Source organism: Amia ocellicauda, chromosome 19 (genome assembly GCF_036373705.1).
Source record: "Amia ocellicauda isolate fAmiCal2 chromosome 19, fAmiCal2.hap1, whole genome shotgun sequence".
NCBI lineage: Eukaryota > Metazoa > Chordata > Actinopteri > Amiiformes > Amiidae > Amia > Amia ocellicauda.
Window position 1 is genome coordinate 15,227,060 of NC_089868.1, and position 24,360 is coordinate 15,251,419.

Here is a 24,360-nt window from a genome sequence, read left to right on the forward strand (position 1 = left end):
ATCCTGGAGAACCTATCCAGATTTATTTAAGTTCAGATGCTCAAATGTCACCCCACAGTTGTATATAAAGTATTTTATATGTCATGCAGATTGACCTTCAACAAACTGAGAAAAGTGTCCAAAATATTTTATGAAATATTAGGGTTATACTATGGCAACCCACCTTCCTTGTCCATAACAAATAAAATAACTATGTTCAAGAAAAATATTTCCGTTTATAGCCATCATCTGAAATTGCTGTGTTGCCTTTCTGGCCGAGCTTATGTAAGTTATCCTTTCCATGTTGTTCCATGTCCTGTATACTTGTAGCATTAAGGCAGCATTGCCAAGGTGAATGCTGTATGTGATGGATAGTAAGCTCTAGTTATTAGTGTAGTGTGTTGTATTCATGCATAAAATCTTCTAGTGTGAATTTCTTTTACACCACCAACAGTATATTTTGTGTGACGAATTTCCCTCGACAATTTCATGGGTGAATTAATGTCTGATCGGGAAAACATTTACATTTTAAACAATTAAAATGTCCTAAAAAGTTAAGCACCGCTGAGAAAGGTCAAGTTACTTTACAGTCCTTTACATTCCTTTGCATTCATGAGGAAATCCAATGTAAGGAGATTAGGAGTGAGATTTTAAACCTTTTTTTTTTTTTTCTCATCTGCCTTCTGTTAAAGATTTTTTTTTGTAGTCTCAATATTTGACCTGATTTGCTAAAATGAAACCTGTATTTATTTATCACGTTATTCAGATCTGGACTCTTAAGTTAACATGCCGACATTTTACACAACAGTTTCATTTGTCAGTCGTTTTTTTAAAGTTTCCGGTATCACTGTTTCTCATAATGTCCGTGCCCTTTTGACTTACGGTTTCAATTTACACCTTTTCAGCTTCATTGCACGGTTACATTGTTTAAAGTGATATAAGGAAAGCTTTCACACAATGTAATTCAATTTGGCAGCAGAATTTCTTAAACATGCATCATTTCCTACTTTCAGATTCAGGTGAGATTCACATGAGATGTTAATTTCCCTTAGGCTTGCCAGCCAGCATTAAAATCATTTGATTCTAATCTCCTTTGTTTTTTATATTAATCATGGAATTTCCTTCTGCCATGATGCTCTATGTACTTAATTAAAGTGCTTTGAAAGTTTACATATTTATATCTACATTATGTCTCAACATAATGCCATTTAATTTCAGTATCTGATAAATGTGCGGTTGTACACTTGCATTCCCTAGTGCTTGTAAACTCCAAGTGTTATTGTTTGTCATGAGATTTTTCTTTGCAAACGCCTTCAATAAATAAGCCTTTCTCAGCTTGTGGCTAGGGAGAGGCTTGCTGTAAAACAGTCAGAGAAGACCAGACTGATGGATCTAAGGATCTCTTGTGGTTCAGTGGAAACCCCTGTTATTGCTCGGCTATGAAAGGACTTCTACTGTATGCAATTTAATGGAGACCTTCTGGGTGTGGTTTTGGGTATAAAAATGTAAAGACCAAGGGAACAGGATTGAGTATAAAGGCACTAAGCAAGTAGTCAACTATGACAAATATCTTGGTACTTCCGTATGTAGGGCCCTGTGATGTCTGCTTATCAGAGAACACAGTCGGAATCGCTGAATTCAGAGAAGGCATTAAATTACTTTTGCACCTCTCGCAAAGGTATTTACACTTTTTTATTTAATTATCATCCCTATTATCCCCCTATCACTTAATTTACAATGTTGTTGCTTTCTAATTTGTGCCCCCCTTCTCATTTGTTAAACCCATTTAGAAAAGTAGTTTGTTGTGGTTATGAATTAACCACAAAATTAATAAAGCATATTTAATAATGTAGGTTTTGAGGACCAGTCCATGCACATGACTGTCTTCTGCGATGTTCAATCCAGGGACAAGCATTCCTGATGTTAAAGTGACAGAAAGACCCTGGAAACAACATCGTTCTTTCTAGTCATCAGACCCCGGCGTCAACCGAGCGATTTATTCCATTGTGTGAAAGCACTAATTCTCACGAGGGGCTGCTAGCGAAGCAGGTGCTGTTAAAGATATACCCCCTTGCTCTGTCATACGGCGACAAAGCACTGAACTGATGATGACCATATGACTGAGAAGCCCAAGTAATTAACAGCCGGGTGTGTATATGTAAACCCTCCCTGCAAGCCTGGGGCAGCAGTGCTTTGATCCTTCAGCCCGTCTGGAGGGTAGAGTGGGTTAACCAAAGAGAATCTATCTACACAGGCACTTTCCATAGCAGACCGGGAGTCTTGTGAACGGTCCCTAATCAGGCCTCCGCTCTCCCAGCACAACTGCCAGGGTGATTAGGGAGGAGAGAGTCAAGGCCACAGAAGTCAAGGGCAACAACGGGGCACTTCCACAAACTGAACTGTGACAATTGTCCCTTTATTAGCAGCGGACCCCTTTCGGCTGCACAACAGCTGCAGCAATCCCATACATAGAGATAATACTTACAGACCGCCTGTTTACAATGGCTAAGTATGGCGAGCGTACACACGTTGCATTTTCTGGGTATTGAGTTCGAGGGCAAACTCCACATGTGATCTTAACTCTGTCTAATCTGTGTCAATGGGAAAAATGGTTTGGTTGCGTTGCTTGTTGGGCAAAGGTCATATCCGCTTTAAAGTGGTTAAATGCCTGAGATTCTTTACTACAAAGGGGACTGGCACCACAAAGATGTCCTGATCATTACCAAGTTCAGGCTGCTTTGAGATGCTCTGATCGTGAACTCTGTGAGCTGGTTCACAGGCTGGGCACCTTCCAGGTTTGTGCTCATTGTAAAGACTGTAATAAGTAAAGAAACAGTTCATTATAACAGCTTTTTTTTTTAACACGGCTCGTAATTTGGATGAATTAGTTTGCAATTTACCTCTTCTTCACTGCAGAGAATGACTGTCACAGTGAGGGACTCAATCCTCAAACTCTCTTAAACACTTTCAACACAGATCCTTTAGCCAGCCATAGGACCCGCAGTTCTAAAATTCTAATTCTAAATTACAACCATTTTTCCACCGCCTAGCCAGTAAAGATGCTTGAAACGCTGTCTTGAATTTGAGTAAGGATACACAGTACAGTCTGTCTGTATGCATTTATGTAGCCTTTCAGTGCTTGCAGTTTGGTCAACTTGCTAAATACATAGATAAAGATAAAACAATTTCATTCGATTTTGCCACCATGGCTGCAAGTCTTTCTCTGCACAAAAAAATATTTTCTAAGCAGCACTGGAAGATTTTGAAAGTGCTCACCCCCCCACACCAAAAAAAAGAAAAACGTAATTCAAAATAATGTATAAACTTAACAGGTGCAGGAGCCAACATAGTTATAGAAAATGTAAATTAATTTTGTTTATTTTATTTTAGATGGGCTTAATTTAAAAGTTAGAATGTGTGAGACAAATTTGGAGGAAAAATAATAATCCTCCGTGTCTTTAGTTACTTTTTCTTTGCTCTATTTTTTCATGTAGTAGTACTGTTTATAGAAACCTGTTTCCTTTGTGTTTCATCTGAGCTCCTGGCATTGAGGTCCATTAAGCTGTCTGTGGCATTCCCTGAGTAAACCTGCAGTGTTTGTGCAGGGGCCGGGTTCGTAGTGCACCATGTGTCCAACAGATGTACCACAGCTCACAGCTGGGTGGATCACCATGCTGTTTGTGCCATACCCCTGGCATGCCAACCCAAATCTGCACAGCTACTGACAGCAACAGACCACATCTGTCGAGCAGTAATCTGGAGTTATTCAACATCTGTAATGATAGCCACTTCAGGCACTTCTTCAAACATTTTATACTAGCACGAACTCTATAAAACATGTACAGTTATCTTTAATAGTGTGCACTTGATTTATTGACCATTTTAACCTGAAAGTAGGGAATTCACAAAGCACTATGTTGAACATCCATCATGTTCATGTTTTAGACAAAAAATAACATTTTAAATGATTTTAAGCATTTTCTTCTTTTCAAATGTTAAGAAACACCTCAGGTGACTTCACAGTTTAGGAAAAGATTGAGATTCAAAATTGAGTGAAATTTATAGTGACTTTGATGACAAATCTCAGTCTTGTCTTCCCTCTCTTTTCCCTACCCAGAATTCCCCTCCGCTATGAGGTGAATTGTAGAAGCTTTGTATTCTAAGGTCATTTAATACACAGCTAGTTCAGTTGTTAGAACAATTAAAATTGCCTTCTGAAAGCAGCATTTATCTGCTTCTAGGCTAAATGCAGGGCCACTGAGATGATTATTTTGGGTGCCTTTTGTTGGGGTGAAAGTCTTGGTTCTGCTTGGAGAAAGAGAGAACGGATTTAGAGGCTCTCTGTGCAATCCTTTCCTTACTCCCATATGGGTTTCCCACTGTCTGTTTTTGCATTGCCTTTTGTGAACTGGGATTAGGTTTCTCGGTCTGTTGGCCACTAAAGCAGCCAGATAAGAGAGGAAAAAATGCTCGGAAGACTGGATTACAAACCTGGGAAATGCTGACAATTAAGGGCGCAAATTTCAGTCAGAGCAGGGCAACAATGTTATGCAAACCTACCGAAGCCTTAATGGTTTGCCAGTGGCGGCGACAATCTCAGTGTCTTGGGGTTCACTCGTTGAAGATATCCCAGTAACTACTGTTTTGCACTGCACTGGAAAGCTCCATAGAGCTGTCCTAATTACTCTAATGGCTCTAGGTATATTGATACAGGCCCTTTATTTTCTGCAGTGCTTTGTTTGTGTTCTTGTTTTTCATCAGCCTTCTGTTGCATTTGGGTTACTTCTTGATACCATGTTGTTAGGGTATGGCTTTCATTACAGTGATGGAGTAGCATCACGTCCATTTATATTAACTCAATTTATAGTGTGAAGTGATTGGATATCCTATTTGGCTTTAAGTGCTTGGTTGGAACTTCATATGTTGCGTTCTTTGCGTCCCACCTGCCATACTGGTCTACTGGAACTTCAAAATGTCAGCTATGTTCAAGAACAGCAAAAGTTCCTTTGCCTTGTTTACGATCATTTTGATTTTATATCTGCTATTCAATTCAGGAAACTCAATCTCAAGGCCCTGCTCTGGCACGATTAGCTCAATTTCTTTTGGATAATTATTTGTGCAGTGGTTTTCCAATTTTTAAGTGTATAAAATATTATTTTCTTGGAACATTTGTTCCAAAGAAAAGGGTGCATGTTCACCATCCACAAATATTTGTCAGTGTTAAAATCATCCTGTTTTTGAAATGCTGTAAAAACTGCAGGCCAATTTCTAGTTTGCTTTTAGTGGTGCAGAACCCCAGCACAATACAAAACCAAAAATCCTTCTCTAGGCCATAACTGGAACAGTTCATAGAACGCTGTCACAAAGAAACTGTCCGTATCCAGTTTGTGATATCTATTCATTATAAGCAAAATATTCCCTCAGATTTGAAAGAAGCACAATTGCTTTGTCTTTGGGATCAGATCTCCTTGTTTTATCACTAGGTGCAGATTCACTGATTGATTGATTGATTCTTTCAGATAGTTCTATGTCTAAAAATGTTTCCTTGAAAAGTCATCTTTGTCATTGTATTTTCACTCCATTCTTCAATTCCAAAAATTATGAGTCGAGATGCACCTATAAAAGTAAATGCAAGCTTATCACTAAGGCTGATTGCTTAATGTTACATATAGACTAGACCATATGTTATCCCCTTTTTGTTCTGCTTTGTCTGTAGGTGTATGAAATCACCTGTTTGCTAGTGGCTCGGCCACCTGTCTGAAGTTGAAATTCTCCATTTATGGGAAATAAATCATTTTTGTGTCGTAAATCAAGTTTCGTGCAGCCTCTGTAATTGCGCGATTTATTTATTTCTAACTAGCAACTTGACGTGACTTTTGAAGGTTTTTTGGCGGTTTCAGACAGAGCATGAGTCAAGAATTTTCATTGGTTTCTCCAGTCCCCACAGAGCGCCTTTCATGTATTTCCAGAAAATTTGTCAATGAAACAACCCAAAAAAAAAAAAAAAAAAAAAACGGTTTAGGAGTAAAACCAAACAGTGCCATTTGGTAATTTTTCTTCAACAATGAAAGGAAAATATTTCTGCGGCCCATGGGTGGAGTGTTTTTAATTGGTCTAATCTGTTTTTCAGAGGTCCAGTAATCGTGTGAAGTACTCTTATGGCAGGAATCATCTAAAGTCTTTCAGAATGGCATAAGTTTTTTAAGTGGGATGATTTTTTCCGTACTTATTTCCCTCTCAGAGTACTGTGCATCTCTTGGTGATCCAAACATCTACTATCATGCAGAAGGATAATGGTATTATGGGGGGCTCCTGAGTGGCTCATTCTTTGAAAGTGTCTGCATGGGGGGGAGGGACTGGATTGGTCTTGTACCATGGAAGTGCTGCTTAAATCCAGGGTGTAGCACTAGTGCACTGTGGTGGTGACCTCCAAACCTATGCTGGGAGAATAAAATTGGATGAGTGTTCCCACAGTTGGGTGAACCTGAGATTGCTGGGGAATCCTGGGCGCCCACAGCACAATGAGCCCTATACTGCCTGGGCAATGTGGTGGCTTGCAGCAGTAATTTCATTTGGAAAATAATTGCCTGACTGAGTGTAAAAGTAACAGAACATTCTTCTAAATTATTAAGGAAATTTGTTTTCTCAAAGGGTGAAGAAATTCTGCAGGAACAGAATGGAGATTTTTATTTGATTTAGATTCAGGGAGAGACTTGTTTTCTTGAGTAATTTATAAGGCACTTCATTCTCATTGAAGTTAATGGGTTATCGTCGACAAATAGCGGGGGCAAGTATATTACCCATTTCGAAGCTCCTATAGCAAACAAATGTATTAGTTAATGCTGCGGTTATTCCTCTAGTTCAGTCTGATTGAAGACATCTGTCAAAGCAAGGCAAATTCATAATAATAGACAGAGTACATAACACTCAGATCAGCTTGGTTGCTTTTGGACCTCTGCGTTTTCTGCTTGTGAAACCCATGCAGTGTGGATGCAGCTCAGCTGGTGCTCTCTGGCCTGGGTGTTGTTCTCCCATAGAATTTCACAGAACAGTAGGAGCAAACCAGTCAGGACCTTCCAAAAGGCTTCAACGGCCCTGATCAGAGTCTGTGAGTGATCGTGCTGCTGGTGGTTTTTCATCTGCACTTCTCCCCACCCCAGAGACCGGCACCTGATCCCAGATACGGCATGGAGGGCTTTTTGAAGAGGGAATTTTACAAGTTGCGTCCCGACTCTAAATACTTTGTCAGGGCGATCATTAGTTTTTAATGCCAGATGTTGAGGTAGTGTTAGTGTTAACCTTCGCTTCGCCGATACACGGCTGCTTCAATAAGTGATTTATTGTTTCTATTGACCGCACAGCAGGACTTTACAAATGTTGCTGGCGGCACGGCCTTTGTTCACGTTTCAGGATTTCTGTCTGGGCTTTTGCTCAGGATTTGTGTACAATTTTAATCTGTTTGGCACCCCCTAGTTGTTCCTCTGAAGGTGCTGTTATTACTGGTCTCGCTCAATTACAGAATTGTTCCACATCAGCTACAATACATTTTGTTTCTGTAATTTACCCTAATCTTTTAAGTCTGGCTGGCTGTCTGCATTTTTATTTATTTATTTATTTATTTATTTATTTGGGTATTTCAGTTGCAACTACTAACACCAGCCTCTGTGCGCAGTGTATTGTTTCCATCCTCTTGTTGCCGGTGCTAAGCAGACATAAGGCTGTAATCATTCAGTTTTTGGAATTTCCTCTTCTAATTTCAAATGAAAATACCAGCTCATTGTTGAGAAGATGTCTTGTTGCTGTAGAAACTCAGCTCTTGGAAAATGGAACAGAAGAGCTGTGAAACTACTACTGCCCAGGTACTGAATGACTTTCCTTCTGTGAAGCTGCCTTTGTACCACGTTTAGGAGGGTGTACTGCTGTACCAAGACAGATAGCAAACAACTTAAAGAATCCCCTGTCAATTGCCTTTGTATATTTAGGAGTTACAGCCAGCAACTTTGCAGGAAATCTACCAAGAGCAATGTGCAGCTTGCTTCCCAGGAGAGCTTTTGCCTGGTGTTTTATTGGGAGATCGGTTTCGGGGATATTGTGTTTGATGGGAGCAAGGTGATCGTTAGTGTTTCTCCACTATAAAATCCTTTATAAAAGGTTGGGAGGAATTCGGCAGTGATCCATCAAGACTCCTTTTAGTGCCCTTCCCTAACAATCACCATAAGGTTAAATTCAGACACGAAGTTGGTGGAAAGCCAACAGGTTCATAATTCCCAGCGTTACATGTTGTATGTGTGGTTTTCAAAATGTGTTAAAAGCTGTGGTAGTAGGGCTCACAATGAGGAACTGGTCTGGATTGTAAAAACAAAACAGAAAAAATATTCAAGTCTGCACCTGTGGTCTGTGCAGGGCTGATAAAATCCTGCAATCCATCCTCCTACAAGCATATAAATGTATTCGACTGGCCTTTCAAAGCACATGCACACAACCCACATGGGCAATTAAAGTGAAAGAGCAGGGAATGTGTCCTGGGAGCTGTCACAGCACCACCTGTATGCAGTACCTGGTGCGGATGACACAGATCCCACTGCTGGAGCGCAACACTGCAACAACATCAGGCTGGGCTAAATATAGGCCTTCCTGTGCCGGACCAGTTTCCAGCACACAGCTTGAAAGTGTGTCAGCTCTCGTTTGTATGAAGCCAGCCCATACAGCAACAAGGTTTGTGCCAGTGGAAGATGCTTGCACTTGGGCTATAGTGTTAAAGGCCACAATGTATCATTTGATTTGAGATTTTATTTTATATATATATATATTTTTTAAGAGATGACATCAAAAGAGTTGTATAATCTTTGATTTGGTAGGGAAGAGTTTTATTTATTTTATTTTTTTTATTTAATGACACACACACACACACACACACACACACACACACACACAGGCTATAGCTATAGGCCCTCATTTTCTAGACTAGATGTTAATGGCCTATTGCATAGGAACATTTAGTAATATGTATTGTCATTTTTTACTTTAATATATCTTTTTGAAAAATACAATTAGTTTTTTAAAATATAACTAAATAAATACATGTCCGAATTGACATGTCATGTCAGTATTGATCATCAGTCTCTCATATTGGTCTGTTTAACTACAGTAAGGTTTCAATTTGAAATGTTTGTCCACAAAACAAATTTCTGATCTTGGTAGTATTTGTTATTTATTTATCCTTATACTTTGGAAAGGAATAATAGCTTATTTTAAATTAAGTAGTAATGATAGACCCGTCATGAAAAATGTCGGAGTCCGAGTCTTTTGCCTTTGTGACTCGAGTCCAAGTCACCAAATCTGCAACTTGAATCCCAGACTAAAAGTCTGATCGCTGTCTCTTCACAACTCTTTCACTTCAAAATACGTTATGATATTTCTCTGATACTCTGCTGGCGTGGCATTGTGCCCCTGCAGCCTAGGTACTCTGTGCAGACGGGTTCAAAGGGTGTATGTGTGTGTCTCCTGTGTTTCTCCCAGGTGTAATCCGGGTGCTGCACATAGCTCTGCCAGCCGTCCAAGTGCATCAGACAGACACAATACCTGTCCTAATTCTTTCCAGCTGGGGCCGCAGCCACCTTTGAAATTAATACTGTTTTAACCAGTGTTAGTATTTTATCAACTCTCCTGGAACACTTATTCTTAAACCCTTGTTATGAAAATATAATGACACGTATTACAGTAATTTAGGGAGAATCCATTTCTCAGGTCGGGACATCAAACTGATTCCCTGGTCCTATTGCTAACATTTTATCATGATCGTTTTCTATGGAAATCGGAAATGGCCCATTTTGCCCAGCATACTTGGATTTAAATGACAGGTTTGCCATTGCTTATGTGGAACGTGGCTCCACAAACCCCCTAGAAATGGCCAGATCCCCCACACCATTGTCAACAGGTCATTGCTGAACAGTGGGGAATGCTGTGTTTATCCACTTCCACTGCTGGCAAAGTAATTTAAAATAAATTAATTCGGCTTCCTGTTTTATCTGTCTCAGCCCATCAATCTGCTCTGAACTCCACCAAAGCGCAGAGTCTCAGACAGACCGATCTGAAAGGAAATTGAAGCAGATTCCTCAGGATTGTTTTAGAAGCAGTTATTTGCAAGCTATTTTACTACTCAATCATTACTCCCTTACGAATGTAGTAGAGAATGTGCAGATAATGTGATATAGTTGCATGTGAATCATCACTGTTTATAACTAAAATAAGCTTGATGAAGGACACTACCCTCTAGTAATTTAAACATTATAGAAAGGGCCAGCTTTTTGTGCCCAACAGACGGGTCTGAGGAGGAAATATTCCCCCTGTCACCAGAGAACATTATTTTTGCATAGTAATGGCCTAAGCAGAACTGCTTTCATTAAATTTTCACATTGGATGTTATCTTTGTTCAATGTTGAACAATTTATTGCCCACACCAGCTCGAGGTTTGTGATCTTGGATCCGTATGTATCGAAAGCCTTTGATGGAACTGAAGATCCCTTTTTATCTGATCTGGCCCATGTCTGCAGTCATCCTGCGGCTTCCTTCCTTTATATTTTGGCGTCATACTCTCTCTGCCTTTACTATAGAAGGATGTGTTTGTTTGTGACTCTGGTCTCCTGTATCAGGCGCCTGTATGACAAGATATGGTTATGGCACAGGCAACCAAAATGCAAATATTGCCTGCCTTCGGGCCAGTTACAGACGTGTTGGCAGCTACATGCCTGTGTCCAACACTGACTGGTTTAAACATTACCTAAACTATCTGTCAGTAGCCTCTCACAGTGTCCTCTCTTAATCTGTCATCTGCTTTTACAAGAGGGAGATGTTTTTTGTTGTTCTCTTCCTTTATTTCAATGTGGGACTCAAAGCTGTGAGTGGCTGCCATTTGTAGTCTATTGTCTACAAAGCAGGTTTACTAAGAGGGGTAAACCTTACATTTTTGTTGAAATGTAATTGTTGTGATATTGCACCAATAAGACTGTCCATGAGTGGAAATCAAATCACAAGATCCTTCCCTTTTAAGGATTAAGATACAGTAATTTCTTGGGCATGTAATCTGAAATGTGACATCAGTTTGAACTAAGAAGTTTTAAAGGCCAGTCATATTTTGCAGTAGTATATACACCCTCTCTTTCTTCCTATGTGTTTACATTTTGATGAATGGACCTGTCTCATCACATTATCTTTATCTTGTCATTCTGTAAATTAACCAGGCTTTTTAACAAAAAACAAACAAACATGCATTGTATTACAGACATTTCTTCAATTCTAAAGATTAACATGTTTATTATGTTTTGTTGTTGTTGTCATCTTCGTTGTCACTGTCGTCATCTGCACAGCTAAACTGCTTTGTTTCTCTCTAGTGGCTCATGTTGTTTATTTACAATAACACAAGGTGCTCGATACCAGCTGTAAGAGGTAGTCTACTTGTCATTGACCCCTGTGCTGTGAGGAGCAGCAGCCAAATGGGTCCTCAATACAAATGCTGTTGACAGGAAGGATGGTTCAAGCCTTGGCTTGCCATTGGCTCACATCCAAGCCAGTTCAAAGCAGTTTTCCCTGTTCAATGGCTGCTCCCTTTATTTTCTTGTTTCAAAGGCAGCATTCACTTATTTGTACAGGTGATTTCTATTATGGCCAATAACCTGACCGCCTGTTTGCCATCAAGGTGGTTGTCACTTAGCCATCCTGCAGAGGAATAATAGGTCATCACAATGCAGAGCGAATTGAATAAATGCAGGGTAATTGTTCAGCTGCACTCCTGGCCAGTTTTCCCAAGTAATTGATATGGTGAGAGGCCTGTGGCTGAGATCGTAGACATGCCAGAATCCAGAACACCCATGGAGGCCACAGACTCACATGACTTCTTCCCAGTGGAAGACCTTACAAGAGCTGTCACAGTGAATGATGCTGGGGGCGGATTCAGTGGGGATTGACCAATTTGATACTTAAGGGTAATGAAAGTCATTTGCAATAAATGTGATTTTTATAATTTTCTGATTGCGAAGTCTGGCTTTTGATCTCTGTCCAAGATAGTTTCATGGCTCTTGTATCTTGAAAATTTCACACTGCGTTTACCATTACAACTGTTTATTTTTAATGAATGTAATGTTATTTGGGATTTCTCATGCGTTTAAGGGAAGCATTAGTTGCTTTTCGATTTTAAACCCTGTTTTATATATATTACCATGGGAATCGCTTTTGGGGCTGTATACTTCTACAGATGTATTAATGATGTTTTATAATGGTTGTTTGTTAGAATTTAATTGTAAAATATTTTACGGTGACTGGTCACTTTAAATAGGTTTTCTTTCAATTTAGAATTTATTTCATGTAATCTTATTATAAAGTTGTATAAATCCAGAAGGTTCTAAATGCTGTTTGGTGCAAATTAATTGCACTGACGTGAGATTAATATACTTCATGAATATCATGCCATAATTGGAACAGCTGCATTTTTTCCACCCACCAGTGAAACTACCTCATTTTCTCTTCCCTACTGATCTCTCATTCTTTTTCCATCTCTCACTCTTTGTCTGTCTTCCTCTCTCTCTCTCTCTCTCTCTCTCTCTCTCTCTCTCTCTCTCTCTCTCTTCCTTGGCAGCTTGGCATTGAGGACTTCTCTCTCTCTCTCTCTTTTCCTTGGCAGCGTGGCACGGAGGGCTTCTGGAAATCTGTGGCTCAGCACGTCCCGAAAGAGCCCAGCGAGATGCGCATCCTCAATCCCTATTTCATCCAGGAAGCTGCTTTCCAGTTCATTGGGTTGCCCCTAAACAATGGCCTCATGGGGAAAGGGGTGAGTGGCACAGAGGAGACAACGGCCAAGACTTGTCCTGTAAGACTAGGGTGTATTTTAAACCAAAACCCCAGACACATGTCTAGCTGACTGTTGAGTCAGATGTCATTAGTCTCAGACGTTATCTCGGCAGTCTCATTGCCTGCAGCACCCTAAATTCTGACCACATTTTGATCCTGTGGGTTTCTTACATTTTTATTTTGTATTTTATCCACAATTCACTTCACAGTTCTCCTCACTGGCTCACATTGCATCTCATCCCTCTGCTTTCAGCTACTGCAGGATCTCTCGGAGGAATCAGCTTTGGGTTGGCCTTTAGTCTGGTCACACCGAGACAGTGCCTTACAGTGTTCTTGTAAAACACCAGCTGATCCAGATTGCCTCTGCTCTGCCACCCTTTATCACTTTCTGCAGCTCAGGACACAGAGCAGGTCCTATGAAATGGCACAGGGCCCCAGAACTAATCTGTAGGGGCTGCAGTTCGACAGTCCATTTAATGGCATGTAAATAAGGAGGTGTGTGTGACATGGTTCAGATAGCACACAGATGAAATGAATACAAGACCCCAAACATAAGTCCCATCAGTGTTGTTTGCAAGCAGTTGGGACCTAATAAATAGGGGGTGGACAGCCTGCTCAAATTTACAGGAAATGAAACTTTAACAAAAGGGAGAATTTATGAGGGTTTATATGCGTTTTTTTAACCCAATTATTAGTCTCTTTTTGTAAGTGCATGAATCATGACCCAGTTTCAAATTAGGGATTTTGGTTGTAAAACATCATCATTCTGTTCTTCAGCCTGTGTTTGATGCAAGAAGAAAGCTGCTAGTAAGGGGAATAGGAGTAATTTTCCAGCTCCAGTACAGGCCATCAGGCCACCTTGAGCTGAACCCTGAACATGTGCTCAGCATGTGGCAGGACAGCCCGGCTCCCCGGCCAGGACTGAGGCCTGGGGCAGCTCAGGCCAGAAACACACATACGGTACTGATCACAGCAGACGGCCTGACACATCCTCTGCTTTGATAGCTTAATACCTACCTGACAGAATTGGGCACTGAGGCTTTTTTTCCTCCTGATGATTAGGAGCTGGGCTGACCTGGGGAACGAAGCCCTGGGGTATGAAACCAAGTGCTCTAATGGCTGGAATTATTTCCTCTGCTTAACAATCTGGGAGATGTCGAAGGCGCAGGTTTCTTTTTTTGTACCAGAAACGGGGGGCTGGTTGCTAAGGAGTCTTATGAATCCCATATATGCATATACACACACACACACACACATGGAGTCACACTAGTTTTCCTCCAAAAGCAGCTTGTAGTTCCTTATCCTACATAGGCAACTTATCCACAAGCGTTTGCATGATTACTGTTGGATTAGTTTGCTACAGGTTTGCCTTACAGGGGCACAGGCATGCAGTCACTGCATTCGTTGAGATGAATTTCTCAAGGAGGTCCCATCTAATTTCAGTCGGGGTTACACTCAGGCTCCGCCCCATGGAGGTGTAAGTGGGTTAGCCGTGGAGACGGGCGCCCCATCCCGAGGAGCTGGGCGGCCAGCGGGGCACAGTGCTGCCTTATCAGTCCCTCGGCAGGCTCTGGGGAGGGGGATTAAGTGCTGTCACTCAGGGCAGGCTGCTGATAAGCGCTTGTACAGGAGAGACCATTAACCTGAGTGCCGGTATCTGTCAGTCACCACGGCTGTGAATTAATTAACACTCGCCGACCGCTCAGTCTTTCACTGCTGGTGATAAAGAGCCCAGCTAAATAGTTGTTCTTTCAGCCCCACAGTCCCATGCAGGACCTCTCTTTCCTACCATTGATTTTTAACCATTGCTAAGGATGTTGTGCAATGTGATCTGAACAATACAGTCGACTGTACTGTCTTGTTTTTAGAAGTCATATTTGTTTTATTTAGAGAATTTTACAGTATCCAAACTTTGCCATTGTTTTAGTTGCACATTTACATTAACCATGAAATTAGGTGGTTTTCAATTTCTTTAAATAAGAGTGTGCAGGCCAATGTTCTTTTCATTACTTTTACATTCAGGTCACAACTTTGTCATATCATGGTTTGATTTGTAGAATCACCTGACATCCATCTCTGTTGGAGGAAAAGTTTAAGCTGAATGCCATCTGCCTCCAGATGCTCTCTGATAATGTCTATATCCTGTCTTCTACAGAATATCCCAACTCTTGGAACCGTTGCAATAACAATGGCTCTTCATAATTGTGATGAGGTAGCTGTGGCCGGATTTGGGTATGACATGAATGCTCCCCACGCCCCACTGCACTACTACGAGACTGTGAAGATGTCTGCTATTAAAGAGGTATGGACCGGCCGAATAAGATTCCAGTATTGCATTGTATTATAGGTTGTAAAGGATCTACAAACAAGTCATCCCCCTGGTAACCTGGCATTAGGGTTTTGGGAAACATGTATTTGTATTTATAAATGAATGTGTGCGTTTCTGTACCATTAACCCGTTTCTGCTTTCTGTAGTCAATTATGAAAAACGAACCAACAAAAAAAAAGTGTCCAGTGTGAAATACAAAAAGTAAAATAACTATTCTTTCAAACTATACCCTTACAAGCCAGCACCAGTAAGGGACTATATTTAATAATGATTTGTTGCCAATGCGTTTGTTTCTGTCAAAATTTAGCATTCTTTGTGTGATCTCCCCCAGGATTCATGTTTCCTAAGAAACATTTGAGGAAACGGTGTCTAGAAGAGCTCAACTTCTTTTGAGCTACATATTTAATGCACCTTTATTACTACAGCGCAGGTCTCCGTGCCTCGCCGATACTTTGCCTCGTGTTTCATCATTAACGTGAACCTCTTCCCAGGTCCCGGGCTGCACTCATGTGAGCCAGTTGGACGTCAGCAGTATGTCATGGCTAAGGGGCTCACACATTGTTGCCCTGATTTAATGATGTTTTCATAAGACTCGCGAGTCCTGATGGATTAAAATAACACTGCAGTGCAGCTCAAACGGCATCTACATCACATAATCCCAGTGCTGAAGGACAGGCCAATAGAGGAGTGGGTTTTAGGTTTCCTTTTGACTTCACACTGTGAGAGGCTCCATTAAAAAGCTCTCCAGCCAAGCTTTTCTTTACAAAGTGTGCTGTTAGTGATTTAGCTCCTCTGTTCACCACTGCTGAAGTAATTATACCTGTCTGTCTTTTCCACTCTGCGCACTGTTTAAAGGATACACCAGAGTCTCCAGGCACTGTCAAAAAACACGCTCGTTGCATGAAAGGGATTTGTATTTGGCTTTAGGGCTTACACGAGGCTAATGTTAAAAAATAGCTGCATTTAAAATAACCAAAATAAATGTTTGAAATTGCAGGCCTATTGCTACTCTGCAACTCACCCATTGTACTTTTCCAGGCAAAGCCATTGTATATAGCCACTCCTCAGGGTTCGCTTTTCCTAACAGTAAGTGATTGTGTATTTGCCAGCCTGTCAGCATTGATAGCTCTGATTTTAAGATATGGTCTAAATCGCGAAAGCGGACAAATAGATTCCTCTTAATTGTCACGCAGCCATAAGAGCAGAGATCCACCACAACTTCTTCTACTGGACAGGGTTCCTTGGTAGATTTGTGTTTGTTGATGTACAATTTGACAGATAGGATGTGTACCTTGGGAATGCTATAGAAAGGAGATCTCTGGTATTTCCTATTGACTATTTCTAGAATGTTTTCTTCTCTTGATTATATGTAAAGTGTTATTGTAGTGATTTACAGAAAGTAATCCTTTAATACACAGTTTAACAGCATGCAAACTCTATTTTTCTGTGTGGATTTTAGTACAACAGGGATGTTTCCTCACAGGAGATGAAATCCAGTCTTTCCAAGTGTCCGCACACTCTCTCCACTGACACGTGTTGCTCTTGTATTTCAATTTGCAGCGACATAAGCCTCCTGCTCACTGGGGATGAATAATTGAGAGCGGTGTAATTGTTTGTGTGTGACCCCGTGGCTGGGCTTGTGTGGGTGACTAAAGCAGAGTTGTATTTTTGGGTCTGTATAAAGCGGAGCAGATCATTGATTGTGCCGAGTCTTAAATGTCACTTTTAGAACAGCGGCACATGTCTTGCGTCTCTCTCTCTCTCCTTGACTGAACTTTCTGCTAATTAAAAAGGATTTCATGCGTATGTGTGTTCTGATTCATAATCTGCGTCTGCAGTATTGGTCAGATCAGCATCTAGATTGTAACAGTGATTTTTCTGACTCTCTAAAAGGAGGTCAATGCCCAAAGGACATCTGGATAAAAACAATAAATAAATAGAAGACAATGCAGAGTTTTGAGGCTGTGTTGAAGCAGACCAGTATTAAAATATTTTATGAATTTTACATGGGAGATGGTGAAGGTCTTGGAAGTGACTGTCATGAAATTATGAAGGAATTTATGCAGAATCAGTGTGGTATTCGGTAAGAAAGATTAGTAATTTCCAACTAGCCTTTTTTGCAAATATCTTCAGACTGCAGGACCTTTATTCTGTGACTTTCATTAATCCAGGGCCTTACCTGTTCAACCTTGAATCGATTATTAAAGAGTGAGTTGTGACTAGGCCAGCTATAAAATAACTAGTAGAAGCTGGGGAGTTAAAGAGTGTGTTCATGGATTACCATTTCATTTATGTTGTTTATATGACATTAGATGAAAATATCTGGTCTTTCAAGACTAACGTACATATATTTTTAACACTTGTACTGTTTAGTGCTGCGTTCTCTTTTCTTTATCTTATTTTCTTTGCTTGTAGTTATCATAGAGTGCTTCATAATAAGCCAAAATTGTACAAGTCATGCAGAGAAGAGGCAAGACTGAACAAATGTGCCCTTAGTCTGTTTTAAAATTCCAGGATTTTTAGCATTCTTTTACCATATTGAGCTTAGAATCTTGTAGGTGTGTGATATAATGGGAGAAAGTTCTTAATCCCTGCCTTGGGGACCAGCAAGCACCCCTTGTGAGTAGCACAGGGAGAGGGGTAGTGACAGAACTGCCGTGGTCAAGGCAGAGCCATGCATGAGCGACCTGAGGAACTTGCCATATTGGTATTACGGGTGTTAGCATGACCATAAGCCACGCCTGCCTCCCAAATCAATGTTGGGACCACTGTGAGTAAGGAGAGGCCTCTTGCCTGCATTGGAGTGCCATCATGCCATCGATTTCAATTTTGTATCTGTTCTCTAGTCCTACAGATGGTCCATTTTATGCTCATCCTTTCAGTGTAGCTGCTGTGTTGCTGTACAATAGATAGTCAGCAAGCGACCTGTTTGTATACTTTTTTTGTAAGTATTTTTAGAGTGAACATCGATACCCTAATTCATTGTGAGATAATCCTGCCTTCCTTTTTATCCTCGGCATTCAATGTGGTAAACCCTGTAAACCCTGGACTCACTCGCAGTGGGTTTGTTTGAATGGCACAATGGCCTCCTCACTACAGTGGTTTGTTGACTCTGGGTGATCTCTTAATGTTACTATTGTCTCCTACTGTCACTGACACAAAGTGGATATAATATTAAATGATCAAAGGACACTGGCAACATGTTCAGTGTGAGACAGAGATATTGTGAAACATTCACTGCCACGCTGAACATGTTTTAAAGGGAAGAAACAAAAAACAAAACAGTTACTTGACCTGTTTTTATCGGCAAGCTTTAGATGCAGTGTGCTTTACTAGTTTCCATGGGCTTGTTTGTAATTTGTCTCCCTTCTCTTCCTTTCCCTTTCAACGCAGTCCTGGACTCACAATATTTCAAAAGAAAAGGAATTCCTTCGCAAGCTGGTGAAATCTAGGGTAATCGCAGATCTGACTAACGGCATCTGAAGCCCCCATTGGAATCCCTTTCCTCAATGAACTCCGGAGAGCAGAGAGAGAGAGAGAGAGAGAGAGAGAGATGGAGAGAGAGAGAGAGACCAGGCCGCCCGGCTGGGTCTAACCCACGTCTCCACTCTACAGGGACGCATAGGCCTGCTGGTCTCTACCACATCTCCAGGGGGTCAGAAGGGTCAGCCCTGTGTGGAAACTGGCATGTGCCTTTATGACATGAAGAAGGCAGCTTTGGATGCCTTTGAGTTTTTATTTTTGTGAATTACTCAAATGAAGGCACGAGTATTTCAGTTCAGAAGAAAAAAAAAAAAAAAAAAACTTGGGAGGAAAAAAGCAATCATTAGACAGAAGAGAAGGTACTGTTGAATGTGCCAAATGTACCTCGGGAGGAGGTGCCTCCACATTTGCTTGAATGTATTGACTGTAAACATCAAAGATATACTTTACATTTTTAATGGTCTACATCGCCCTTTTGGATCTTCTTCATAGGAGTCTTTCTCCGTCCTGGTGTCAGTGTACATATCCTGCTCCTATCTACGAAGAAGGGCAAGGTGCAGTCTTTTTTTATGCCCCTTCCACTTTTTTTAGCTTGTGATATTATGGTACCGGTATTGTTTAGTTTTTTTTCTGCAATGCTGAGAGACTGCGCCTGCTTTTGTTATTTATTTTTGTAGGGATTTGTTTTCTCAGATGTCCAGAAGACGTCGATTCAGTTCATTTGGTAAGAGATGTCAGACTGATTCCTCAACATCTCTTGTGCTTCCTGATAAGACTGGTTGTGTTCCCGAATAAATACAATTGAATGCTAAAATTCAGTCCGTTACCTAATAAGGGTTTTCAGTGTTACTATCATTAAAATAGGGTTTATTTTAATGTTTTCCTTTAATTCTCCTATGCTGCCTCTCAACTCCAAACGTTATATATATATATATAAATTAAAAATATTAATTAACGTTTAAATTGTGAATGTTAGTGTACATCTTTGTGAGTGTGTGGTTTGTTTTATTTTTTGGTTGTTTTATGGAGTTTTGGAGTGACCTGTTTTGTTTTTGAACTGCACTACAAGATGTCTGGAGCAGCAGTCTTGTGTAGTGACTTTCTCTCATGTTTCCTGAGCCAGTATTGATAGGAATTGTGATGCATTGCACTGACTACCCTCGCTCTAAGGCCCCCACAGTGCCTGCAATACCAAACCGAGGAAAATAACTGGAGAGGAGATTCCTGAGAAGATAGTGTTTTGTTTTAAGATAATGCCATATGTAAAGTATACTCTATAGCATTAATAGTTCAAAAGTGAAGGTTGGGCGACAGTTGGATTAGGAGTGGTCTCTGTTAATAAAAGTAAATCAGCAACACTTTTTTTTATAACAAACCTCAAATATGAAAACTGATGTTCCTAGTAAAAGTCCTTTCTAATGTAGGTAATAAACATATTGGGTAAATACAATCACTCTGCCATGGGATTTGATTTGTGTATTGATGACACACATATAGAGTAGGATTATTTAAATTGGTTTCAATTTTATTTTATGTATGTGCCTAGTGTTCTTGTTTTGTATTTTTCAGACCTCTTCAGTTTGAATCACAATATAGATCTTGCTTATCCCTGAAAGTTCACAAATCCTCTTTTTGATCCTTATCAAATGTGATTAGGTTTTCATTACAGGAAGAGATTGAAAAGTTGGATATTTGTGATGAAGGGTATTATAATTTGAAGCTAATGGAGAAATCCAATGAAACCTTGGTATTTATCCTGGATTTATTTTATCACAATTTTCCTTTTGCAGGTTTGTCTCCATTTTCAGTGACTTAAATAGTAATTTAAATGTGAGCTCACTTTTTGCACGCTTCACTGGTGCTACAAGACAAAACTGTAACCCACAGGAGAGAGGGGGTTAAAGTAAATTAAAACACATCCCAAAACATTTTGCTTATTTCTAACAGTTATTACAATCTTATATTCCTTTCAAATTAGTTTGTAACTGCACATATTCCTGTTATTTCATGAGCCGTGGTAGAAGATTGCTTCACCAAAACATATTTGAGGGGAAGTCGAGCGATGTCCATCTCATTCAAGCTTGTTTCCAGTATCATAGTACTAGTTTTACCACCACCCAAACCCAATGATTTATTTTGAACTGTGGAAAAACATGTTTACGATTTGTACCATAAACAAATTCCAAATGAATCCAAACTGAGTCACTATTGTGCAGTAAATGTTTGCGAAGGTGTGTGTGAGTCAGTGAGATTCTGTAAAGGTCAGAGAGACGAGGAATCTGCTCTGGCCTGTGCATCAGGTTTCTAAAAGCTCCCATTGCACCAAGCGCTGAGACTGTGTTGTCTGAGACTGTGACTGTCAGGATTTTCTATTTTCAGTTATTTTCCGTGATTTTCGAAATTAAGGTTCTTTAGGTTCTCTGCAACATGGAGTCAGTTACAATTTACATTGTGTGTAGCGGTCATGAGTCTTCCCGTAACCGCACATTACGGGTTGACTATTTGCGGTGGGCTTTGTTTCTCAATGTAACCGTCTACAGCTCAACAAACTCCAACACACTGTCTCTGTCTCTCTCTCGCTCATCAATGTTTAAATGTGAAACGGCACAACTGTCGTATTGTTTTCCCATGCAGTCCAGTCCCGGAATAGGGCTCAGATCTGTGTGGACGTCATTCCCTGACATTATAGTGCCCTAGGTTGGAGCAGGAACCAGAGATAAACACCTACTTAAGCCTCGAGGGAACAAAGAGAGCAAACTGGTGGATTGTCACATTAAAAGCTTGAGAGGAAAGATAAAGGCTGCATCCGAGCGCAGTCCCACACCCCCCCATTGACTTGTTTAGCTGCCGCAGTAATGACTACCGGTGGTGACGAGGGCTTGTCTCTGTGCAGTTTATCAATGGCCTTCTCTCTGAATGCCTGTGAAATGGACACGGCCACTATAGTGACGCCTGCAGCTCGGTACAGAGACCTCTGCCCTCCTGCGCACGGGCCACGGCGGGCCCGTTCCTGCCAGCCTGCTGATAAGCTCCAACTCCTACACCTGCTGGGCCTGTGCCCTCCCTCGTCATTTACTGGAAGCGTTCGTGCATTTTCTAAACCGAGCCCGATGATAGATGCAGTCTTCTGTAAGGAATGGGCAGCAGGCCCTCTCTTCTGGGTGTCCCTTTCCCTGACCCAGATAGGTGCAAACTGGAGCTAGAATTAAGCTGCCCAAATCAGATATAATTAAAAAAAAAAAAAAATACTAAGTGGTTAATTTGTTACTAAATGACATTTAACTGAACCACATGCTCCTAGTTTGTTTTTCAACTGATCCTGCATCCTGAATTCACAGCCAGTGGCAACTATGGATTACCAGGTATGTGCTGCATCTACAGCTATTGCACTTTCTTTTATTGTCTCATGGTACTGGTGAGCACAACTCCTGCAGCAGAAGCAGCTCAAGGTAAGGTTTGCACCCAATTTATACCCAATGCATTAATGCCTTTTGCAATAAAATGAAAAGCAGACTTCTTTTAAAACACTTTATTAAAAAGAATCTCCAAACATTGCAGGTGTCTTTTTAAGCAATAACCATTTACCATTATACTCTCTCCTGTATTTAAAAATATGTATTTTTGTCTATCAGAAAAAATGTGCCTTCGGTTTTGTTTCATAAGTGTAACTTGAAATCCGATACTTTTTGTGCAGAAACTCTGGAATAGGAGTCTTTGTAAAGTGAAATATCTTCTCCCGGGGTGCAGTAGAGGGATCCCTGGCCTGGTCTCTCTCCGTGAGTGGGAACCGGCACCTCGCCAGCAGGTGTGCGTTCGCGCCTGGGCTTTTCTCTCCATGTAAGGAAGCTGCAGTAATCCCCACTGAGCCCTCGGCTTGTCTAACCCCAGCTGCACATTAGTCATCCCAAACAGAAGTAATGTTTTCACACGAGCCCCAGCATCTCCTTTCTACCACCCTGCCCTTTGAACAACATCAAAGACAGTGAAGAGATGCAGTTGTGAGCTCTTTAGCAAGACTGATGCCTCAGTTACGTGCTATAAGTTACTACGCTTCAGGGGGATTTTATTTTATTTGTTGTACTCAAATGTGCATATTCTGTGTCATGGTTTACACGTTCATTTCTGTCAGCATCCTTACACTGGACCAGATCACAATTGTGTTGTAGTAATCCTCCTCTCATACTTAACTATTCAGCATTGTGTTCTTGGTAAAATGATCTTTCTGACCTCTCATTCTAACCTCCGGGTTTGAACTGCTGCTAGTATATCAGGTGCTACTTAAAGGCTAATTGGGAAGTATATATAAGACTAATAATTGATTATGTCCTAGTTAAATGAGTCACATTTACCTTCCCATCTATCTACCAGCAATGGTCTAACACTGATTGGCTGAAACTGTTGCTGTTTTTTTTTTTTTTTCATAATTCACTCCTTGTTCATGTGTAGGCTAGGAATATATAAATACACTTACACACATATTTTAAATGAGTGCATTTAAATGTAAAAGAAAACTACAATAACAGGGTAATCAGGTTACATATTAATTCATATTAATTGTGGTCAGCATCGCCAACTGGTACTTTACTAAAGGCTGCCAGGATTTTTTTTAGAAGTCTGTGTTTCATTGCCAGTAGAAGCATTTCTTTGTGGCCAAGAGTGAAGTCTGAACGAGGCTCTGGTGCACCTCTGCTGATCAAAATATGTTAAATGCTATATTTAATAGGTACCAAAGTTCAGCAAAATGTTGCTGTATTTCTACCGACTTGCCATTGTTCTAATTAAGACGTTCAGCTTCTTCCATCTGTAAATGGGAAATGCTGAAGTATTTGTTGGTGTGTGTGACTTAGTATGACATTAGTTGTTGTCGTCCCCCACCCCCCCCATCTATGGTTTTAATGTGAATTGTTCATTAATAAAACTCAAACTGCAGAAGAAATACAAATCTTACGCAGCTAGTGTGAGATTGAGCTGCACACCCTGGGTCCTTCATTCATGGTGAGAGGATTGTTTTTTGTTATTCCTCTCATGGCAAGCTCTGCACAGATACGATGTGGTTTCCAGCACTAGGTTTCATTAGGTGTATGTCAATTCTCTATTTCCTGAAGTCCGTGGCTCGTGTGGGTCTTTGAGCGAAATGGTTACTTTGTTCACACCACAGCCTTCCTGCCCAGGTCAGCTGCCCACAGCCTCCCTTTCAGCTCCATCCGGGCCGTGTCTGCTGTGTCAGCTAGGTGCTGTACTTGACCTTAGCATTGTTTTTGTATTTGGGTTCGTTTCGCTATTATTACTTCACACATCTGTGATTTATTGGCCCCGTTGTTACTCGGCTCTATGTAATATATATTTGGCCTCAAGTTAAAAAAATAGCCTCCTGCTAGTATAGTTATGCTTTTAAAACCCTAATATTTGTGGGGAGTTAATACATTTGAATTACATACATATTTTGGCTTCAATTTACTTAGTTAAACAATCATTAAATTATTTTATTTTCATTTGTAAGGTTTATTATATGAAAAATGTCTGTGCGTATTGATGTCTTTCATATGTTTGCACCTGCGTGTTTTAATTTTACTTCCTAACTGCTTTGGACAAATGTATACATAAGGCTTAATTTAAACGTTCAAAATTATTATTTTGCATATATTTGTGTTCAAAACTTAAGAATCCCCCGATATTAACAATTTGGAGTATGCCGATGCAACTCTGGGCTGCCTGCGGCCCTGCGT

The 24,360-nt window shown here is 40.5% G+C and overlaps 1 protein-coding gene across 5 annotated transcripts in view; it reads left to right on the plus strand.

Moving 5' to 3' along the window:
- st3gal3a (ST3 beta-galactoside alpha-2,3-sialyltransferase 3a) overlaps positions 1-20,084 on the plus strand; it is a 94,052-nt gene extending 73,968 nt beyond the window's left edge. For 3 of the 5 annotated variants that reach the window (XM_066691649.1, XM_066691648.1, XM_066691651.1), the window contains 3 exons: positions 12,611-12,802; positions 14,978-15,124; positions 18,545-20,084. In XM_066691649.1, coding sequence (XP_066547746.1) covers positions 12,611-12,802; positions 14,978-15,124; positions 18,545-18,634 — 429 coding nt within the window. In that variant the 3' untranslated portion in view covers positions 18,635-20,084. The remainder of the gene's footprint in view (positions 1-12,610; positions 12,803-14,977; positions 15,125-18,544) is intronic. The other 2 variants (XM_066691650.1, XM_066691652.1) reach the window with 1 other exon arrangement.
- Positions 20,085-24,360: the final 4,276 nt, after the last annotated feature.